This window comes from Mustela lutreola, chromosome 10 (genome assembly GCF_030435805.1).
Source record: "Mustela lutreola isolate mMusLut2 chromosome 10, mMusLut2.pri, whole genome shotgun sequence".
NCBI lineage: Eukaryota > Metazoa > Chordata > Mammalia > Carnivora > Mustelidae > Mustela > Mustela lutreola.
This window is the reverse complement of record NC_081299.1, coordinates 36,134,127-36,142,074: the sequence shown is the minus strand read 5'-3', so window position 1 is coordinate 36,142,074 and position 7,948 is coordinate 36,134,127. Positions and strand designations below refer to the sequence as shown.

Here is a 7,948-nt window from a genome sequence, read left to right as displayed (position 1 = left end):
CAGAAAGTTCCAAATGGAGACATTTTAATTGGGTGATGAGTTCTGTTGTGCCTTCTACATCTCCGCCCAGTGCCTGCCGGTTTTACATATGCCTGTGCAATGGGGTGTCTTTCTCTCATCCCCCAGGAGCTGCTGGGATCACCAAGAGCACCCCTGGGTGCCACAGGGTGTCAAGGGTTTGAGGGACAGACTGGAAGTATGGGCAGGAGAACTGGCACATTAGAGGTTCTGTCCCCACACCCCCGCCCATGGAAGGAAAAGTCAGGCACAGCCTGAAGTGGGCCGTCCCCTGTTTGGCCCCAAGTCCAGAGCAGCAAGGCCAGCCCTCTCTGGCCCAAGTGACACCACTGGATCCTGTCCCCACCCCAGTCACTGCTGCTTGGCAGTGCCAGGGTGCCCTCCCGGGTTCCTGGGTGGCAGCTGCGGTGGCGGAGGTAGAAGCAGACTATTTCAGGTTGCAGTACAGATACATGGACACGATCATGGCAGCCAGCTGATGGGAAAGGAACGGGCAGAGGTGAGGGATGTGATCAGGGCCCTTCTGCTTTTAGTCCCCCGCCTCCAAGACACCCCACCAGAAGTCTCTCTCCTCCAGCAAGGCCTCCAAGATGGGTCAAGCACCCTGGTCCAGTCGGGTTACCCTGCCCCACCCTCCTCACCCCCTTACCTCCAAGCCTCCAATTCCAGCTGCCACACCACCCACAGTGGCAGCGTTGGTCCGGATGTCATACAGAAGCTGGCTGAAACAACCCTTGGGGGAGAGGGGAGAGTCAGCCGCTGCACCCCTCCCTCATTCAGCACTTTGCGGCCATTAAAGCAGCCCCCAACCTTCCATACCACACCTGTACAGTCTTGTCCTTCGCCTTCTCCTCGGTGCAGGGTTCTACAGTGGTGCCATTTCCATTGTCGGCACAGCAGTACGGGGGAAAGGTATGGTTCTTCATGAAGTAGGGAGAGCCCTCAAAATCTGTGTAGTTGTTGAAGCCACAGCACTTGAGCTGAAGAGGAGGAGGGAAGGGTGGTCAGCAGGGCCTTGCCTCTTTCTCCCCACCCCAAAATGTCCCCCAGCCCACCTTACCCCTTCCATGGTGGTGTTCCACACTTGGGTGAAGTCCTTCTGGGAACCGTAGTCTTGCTTGATGGCGGGCACTACCAGCAACGTCAGGAAGTGCTCAGCCTGGGTGGGGCAGGCCGGTGCTCAGGGCCCTGGGGGCCACAGCCCACTTGCAGGGCTCTTCCCCATCTTTCCCCCTTGCCCCGTCCCCTGCTCCTCACCATGGTGGTGTACACCAGGGCGACCACAGCAGCTGCCACCTCCGCGATGAAGATGAGGAGGAGGATCAGGAAGAACTGAATGGGGACCAGAGGTCTGAGTTTAGAAAGAGGCGGTCCCTTGTGCCTTACCTATTGCAACCCACCACCCAGTATGGCAAGGCAGCCGCTCCCTCTGCCGAGGGCCCTGGAGTGCAGAGCATGGCTTGGGGATCTCCAGGGCCTGGATTCAAGGGTGAGGGGACCCTGGATCTTGGTTATGGGCCCGGGGAGCTGGGTTTGACACACCATCATGAGGGCACACTTGTTCTCAGTCTGAGCACCGTAGCAGCCCAGGAAACCGAGCGCGAAGAGCACAGCACCGGCAGCGATGAGGAAGTAGCCCACGTTGACGAACTGCATGGCACTGGACGACAGCGGCCCGAAGATCTTCAGGAAAGACGACCCGTCAATCGACACCCAGATGCCCACGGCCAACAGGGCAACACCACATAGCTGGGGACAGAGAGGCAGGCCTTAAAGCAGTGTGGGCAAGCAGTTCCTTACCACTCATTTGAGATAGGAAGATGGAAAACGAGAAATTTCTCCCTTTATTGGCTAAGGAGTCTAAAAACTCATCCTGTAGGGAGGAAAAACATTCTGTAGAGCCAGAAGGATGGGAGCTGGGCCACCCAAAGCCAGCACCAGGCTGCACATCAATGTAGATATAAATGGAATCAGGGGTTCTAGAAATATCCACAGAATGGGGGAGGGCAAGGCAAGACTTTCCTTCACTGCTGTCAGGGTACTGCTGCATAGCTAGGAGTGAAAACAAGTGGGTGAGGCCAGCTGGGGGGTGAGGGAGGGGCCCTACCCCATTTCCTTGCTGAGCTGACTGCCTCTGTTCTGGGACAGGTGAAACAGTGGGGTGGAAGCCACAACAGGCTCAAAAGTCACCATAGCAACAGAGGCGGGGCTGAGGTTTACACCTGCTTCCAACCCTGGAGAGGGACTCGGTGAGAAGGGACACCTACCTTGGTGCTCTCCAGGATCAAACTCCAGGCCTGCCCTTCATCTAACCTAGACCTCTCCTTGCCTCACAGGGAAAACTGAGGCACGAGGGACGGAGTGCCACTGGGGCTGCTCTCAGAGGCTCTCTGGCTCAACCCCAAACCTCATGAAATCCAGAGGCCCAGATCGGGGGAGGTACTGTCCAGATGCCATAGCTTTTAGAGAAAAGCCTCACTGATCCAGGCACCAGTGGATAAATCAGTCTGATTCCACCTAGCTGTCTAGTCTCCAGCTGTAGAAACTGAGGCTAGAACCAGGAATGAGATGCCAGATTGTGGCTAGATCCCAGGCATGTTTGCCCAAGGATAGGGGGCTGGGCTCCCAGCATACAGGGTCAAATTTCAAGGAGCCTGAGACTTGCCCTGCCTTGCCCAGCCTGGCAAAGCCTGAGCAACAGAGGCCAGAAACCAAACCGGATTTGCCTTTAACCCCCTCGGGCCTCTCCATATTGCTGGGATACCCCTGCCTTCTCCAGATACATGGGCAAAGCCTACTTCCCTGAAGCCAAAAGAGGCCCAAGGCATGCACCATATTGGAGTCTGAGAGGTAACACACCCACAGCCCAATTTCTCCAAATCTCTCTATGGGTCATGTCTCCACCTCTTCACCTTCCATTCACTGTAAGCCCCTCTAATGTAGCTCCAAGATCTATGGTGCCATCCTGCGCTAAATCCGGTAGACACTTCATGAGCCAGACCCTTCTGACCTCTCTGAGATCGTGGGCTTCTTGTTTTCCTCTTGTTGCTCTTTCTCTAGCTGCTTCCAGGTGACCATTTCTCCACATACTCTTTGTAAGTCGGGTTTTGCAGAGTGCTCTTCCCCGCTCCCATGGTTTCACTGACTGTTTGCGGTCCTGTGACTTCCAAACATCTATGTCCAGCTCCAACCAGAGCTGCAACCGCATTGGGTACGCAGCTGCCTGGAGGACATCCCCTGGGTTGCTCAGACCAGAGACATGGGCTTTATCTTCAAAGCTTCTGTTTCCCTCACCCCTCCTTCCGTCCCTCAGCCGCCATCTGAGGGCTTTGTCCTTCATCCATTTTTCCCCGTCCCCACCGTCATCTCCAGGGTCATGCCTCATTACTCAGTTTCCTCTTTTCCTGGTTTCCTGAACAATACCTGATTTCATTGCCTCTGGGCCTTTTTTGCATGCTTTACAACCCCTTTACCCAGCGCAAATGCCCAGACACAGCTGTTTCCACCAGATAGTCTTCTCAGACCAGGGTTTAAGTCCCTCATGGGGTCTCCTATAGCCCCTGTGCTAAGGCCAGACATTATATGTTCCAACTGTCTACCTAGCCTGCTGGACCTGAGATCCTCAGGGGCAGAGAAAGGGCTCACTCACCTTTCCCCCAGCACTTAGCACAGAGTCTTAGGCCATAACTGTTTGTTGAATGAATAGGTGTTTCTTGATCTCTGCTCTGAGGTCTCCGGGCTTCTCTCCTTTCAACTTCCCATCTGTCCTACAGAGCCACTAAATTTCCTTGTACACCAGGTAAGCATGGGCAAACTCTTCCCCTCCCTGGGCCCCCAATGCCTATGAAACAACGGCAATCATTCCTGTTAGCCTATCCCACCTTGCCCTAATTCAGGTCTGAAGCTTCCTGGAAGGGAGGAGCCTCTCCTAAGCTTTTCTATCCCAACTATGGCAGCCGGGCTGCTCCTAAGACCAGGACTCAGTATTTGGGGAGACTTCTGCACCCTAGCTGAATGGGAAAAGTGTGCAACAGAGTCTGGGCCCAGCAATCTCCCATTGCCCAGCTGCTGTGACCCCGTCCCATAGGGAGGCCCGAACAGCCCACAACTCTCATACTTACAAAGATGAGGAAATTGAAGAGGATCATCATGGTCTTAAGGAAGCTGAAACACTGCATGGTGGCTCCTGGGAGGCAGACAAGTGGGAGTTAGGGATTTCTGCTGCCCACCTCTGCTACTACCTGGGCCGGCCCCTGCACTGGGAACCTGCCATACCAGATTCCAGCATCCAGGACCTCTAAATCACCCCGTTTCCCCTACATCTAGCCTCTGACCCCTCAGGGCTTCTCCAAAGTCCTATCCTGACACCCCTGCCTCTCTGTAGGGCCCAGGTCCTCTCCCAGCACCCGACACTGGAATACTGATCCCCCAGCTCTCTCCACAGGCACCCCAAGCCCAACTCCCATACCATACGTCACTCCATGCCCTTCCCTCGCCCCAATATATCCTGGACCCCTCCATCAATCCAACCCTAGGCTCTCAAGACTCTCCCCCATTGGCCTTCCAGTTTCCCAAACCCCGTTTCTTGGTTGATTTTACTTCATAGGATGATCTCAATCCTGTGCCATCACCTGTTCAGGGCTCTTGGTAGTTCTGAAGGAAGGCTCTGCTGAGGCTCCAGAGGGGACAGCCTACGCAAGGGATTTGCCACTCCAGTGGGCAGGCAGTGAGACGGGGCTGGCTCTCCCGCTCCACCGCTCACATGCAGGCGGGGCAGCCTTTTTAAAGTCCTGGGCTCACCTTCCCGCCTGCCCAACCCCACAGCCAGCCAACCTCTTCCTTCCCTGCTGCCCCCTGCTGCCTGGAGATCTGTCCCCATAGCCACCAGAGCAGCAGGCCTCCTAGTCGTCAGCCTGGCAACGCCAACCAAAGCAACACCCTTCCAGATCCGAAGGAGGAAGAGAAGTGGGAGGGTAAACAAATGGCCTTCTGAACTTCGCACGCCCTCGACCACAGAGCCGCTGGCCTGCGGATCCATTCCTCCATACCCCGTGCGCTCCCGGGCCCACTCATCTGCCCAAGCGGCCGTCTATGGAGGCACCCACAGATCCACACACAAACACCTAGCCGTGCCCATGAATGCACACGCACGTGTCACACACACTCTGTGCTGTGTGTGCACTGACTCCCAGCAACTGAGAAACCACAAAGCAACCTCGGAGGGACATACCTAAAGTCTGTCTCCCCGTCTCTGCAAGATAATGACCCAGGTTTAGCAGCTTCTTCCCCCTTCTCTGAGGAGCAAATGACTTCTGGTCCTTTTCCCTCTACAGAGTCTCAGTTTCCCCATCTTTCTCCTCCCTTCCTCTTTTCTCCTTACCCATCTCCCTCCCGAGGTTTTGCTCCCCCCCCCCACCCCCACCCCCGCCCATCCGGAGTTCTTAGCAATGGGCGTCCAGCAAGCACCCCTTTCCTTTCTGCCAGCAGGTGGCGCCATGATCCCACAAAAGCATCACCCCCACTTGTAAGACTCCGCAGTCCCAGTGTGAACCCTTCAAGGGCTTCACTTGGACCCCTGCCTATCTCTTTCCACTGCCGGTCCTCCTTTCCACTCCAGTGCTCCGGATATCGAGGTGCTGGGGAAGTTCTGGCTTTGGAGTCATTCAGACCAGGTACTTCCATGTTACTTCTGCTGCTGCTTAACTGTGCGACCTGAGGTGGGGTTTGGGGGGGCGCGTGGATTTCTTAGGCTTGATTTTAAGCTTAGGCTGGTCTATATAAAAAAATAGTTATAGGGATCTTAAAGATTTTATTTATTTATTTGACAGAGAGAGCTCACAAGTAGGCAGAGAGGCCAGCAGAGAGAGGGGGAAGCAGGCTCCCGGCTGAGCAGAGAGCCTGATCCGGGCCTCAGTTCCAGGACCCTGAGATCACTACCTGAGTGAAAATTTAACCCACTGAGCCCACCCAGGCGCCCTATAGGGATTTTAAATAAGATTTTATTGATTTTTTTAAAAGATTTTATTTATTTATTTGACAGAGAGAGATCACACTGAGCCACCCAGGCACCCCTTAAATAAGACCTTAAATAAGATTTTTCTCTGGGACAAACAGGAATGACCACAGAGTGGGAAGGTCAAAGTGTGGAGAGTCACAGCCAGAGGGGGTGAGAGATGGAGGAGGTGGACTTTAAAAAAAAAATTTTTAGGGGCGCCTGGGTGGCTCAGTCATTAAGTGTTTGCCTTGGCTCAGGTCATGATCCCGGGGTCCTCAGATCTAGCCCCGAATTGGGCTCCCTGCTCAGCAGGGAGCCTGCTTCTCCCTCTCCCACTCCCCTCACTTGTGTTACCTCTCTCCCAATGTCTCTATTCTGTCAAATAAATAAATAAAATCTTCAAAAAAGTTTTTTTTAATGTAAATATAGTTGACACTAATTTTTTTTTTAAAGATTTTATTTATTTATTTGACAGAGAGATATCACAAGTAGGCGGAGAGGCAGGCAGAGAGAGAGGAAGGGAAGCAGACTCCCGGCTGAGCAGAGAGCCCGATGCAGGGCTCGATCCCAGGACCCTGGGATAATGACCTGAGCCGAAGGCAGAGGCTTTAACCCACTGAGCCACCCAGGCACCCCAGTTTTTTGTTTTTGTTTTTTTGAGATTTTATTTATTTATTTGACAGAGACAGTGAAAGAGGGGATACAAGTGGGGCAAAGGGAGAGGGAGAAGCAGGCTTCCCGCTAAGCAAGGAGCCTGATGCAGGGCTCTATCTCAGGACCCTGGGATCATGACCTGAGCCAAAGGCAGACTCCCAATGACTGAACCACACAGGCACCCCTAATTTTGGTTTTTATATAATGGGAGGAAACAGCTGAAGAAACTGGAAAGAAGGGGCCAATAACACTAATATCTGTGTAGATCATATTTTAAATGCATTACATATATTGTCTTTTCCCCCCTTGTCACAAAATTCCTATGAGATAGATTCTCTTTTCTCCCTTTTTTAAATATGGGGAAACAGCCACAGGAAGGTTAAGTACTTCCCATGATCACACAGCTTGTAAGTGGCAGATCCAGGATTCACCCCTAGTCGGTCTGATGCTAGAGTCTCTACCTTAACCACGAAGCAGACTGTCTATAGTGATGGGATCTCTAAGTGAGGAGGAGCAGACTTCCAGAAAGAACAGGAGAGGAGGCCTTGGGCTGCGTCTTGAGGAAGAAAATGGCCAAGGCCAAGTGGGTTTATAGGTGCAGTGGCTAGAAGTTGATGGGAGCAAGGACCATTTTCTAAGACTGAGGATAGCAATAGAAGATGGAAGGGGTGTGAGGACTTTTAGGGTGGTGCTGAGGCCCCCAAAGTCTCCTAGCCAGTTTCTACAGGAACAGAAAAGATGGAAGCTCGGAAGGAAGACTGGAGGTGGAGTAAGAGGGAAGAGAGAGGGGGTGGATGTCCACCACTCCACAACAACTCAGTGCAAGGCCTGGCAGAGCCTGGCTGCTATAAGAAAGGGTTGACACAACTTACGTTGCCCTAAGGACCTAGGTGTTCCTCCAGCTGCACTAATTCATGGCTTTCTCTTTCCCCTCAGGAAGAATGGGAGCCAGGTCACCTCCATCTATGACCCCAGCGCCCAGCACATATGAAGTTTTTAGTGAACAATTCCTGAATGATTGAATGAATAAATGAGTGCAGAACAGCAAGAGTTAAATGTCTGGGCTTTGGACTGTAGCCATCAGGGATTAGGAAACCCTGCCTGCCTCTAATTGTGTGACCTCACCTAACTGAGCCTCAGTTTCCTTATATAGCCGATCATTATTCATGGCTTCCATATCTTCCATATCTGTGAATTGACCTACTCACTAGAATTTATTTGTAACCCCACGCCAATCCTCATGTCACTTTTGCGGTCACTCACAAGACATTCGCAGAGCTG

General features: G+C 53.0%; 1 protein-coding gene and 1 long non-coding RNA gene across 3 annotated transcripts; one reads left to right on the top strand and one right to left on the bottom strand.

The window, feature by feature from the left end:
* Positions 1-7: 7 nt before the first annotated feature.
* TSPAN1 (tetraspanin 1) lies at positions 8-4,807 on the bottom strand. Its single transcript, XM_059136282.1, has 8 exons — positions 4,650-4,807; positions 4,140-4,204; positions 1,561-1,767; positions 1,276-1,350; positions 1,079-1,177; positions 843-998; positions 668-751; positions 8-493 (listed from the first exon to the last, which is right to left on the bottom strand). The coding sequence occupies exons 2-8, from the start codon at positions 4,194-4,196 to the stop codon at positions 446-448; spliced, it is 726 nt and encodes a 241-aa protein (XP_058992265.1). The 5' UTR covers positions 4,197-4,204; positions 4,650-4,807; the 3' UTR covers positions 8-445.
* Positions 2,694-7,715, top strand: LOC131809325 (uncharacterized). Of its 2 annotated transcripts, none has more exons than XR_009345125.1 (3): positions 2,694-2,868; positions 5,506-5,690; positions 7,604-7,715. It is a non-coding gene; the product is annotated as an uncharacterized LOC131809325 (long non-coding RNA). The 2 variants fall into 2 exon arrangements; XR_009345124.1 differs by having other exon boundaries at positions 5,503-5,690.
* Positions 7,716-7,948: the final 233 nt, after the last annotated feature.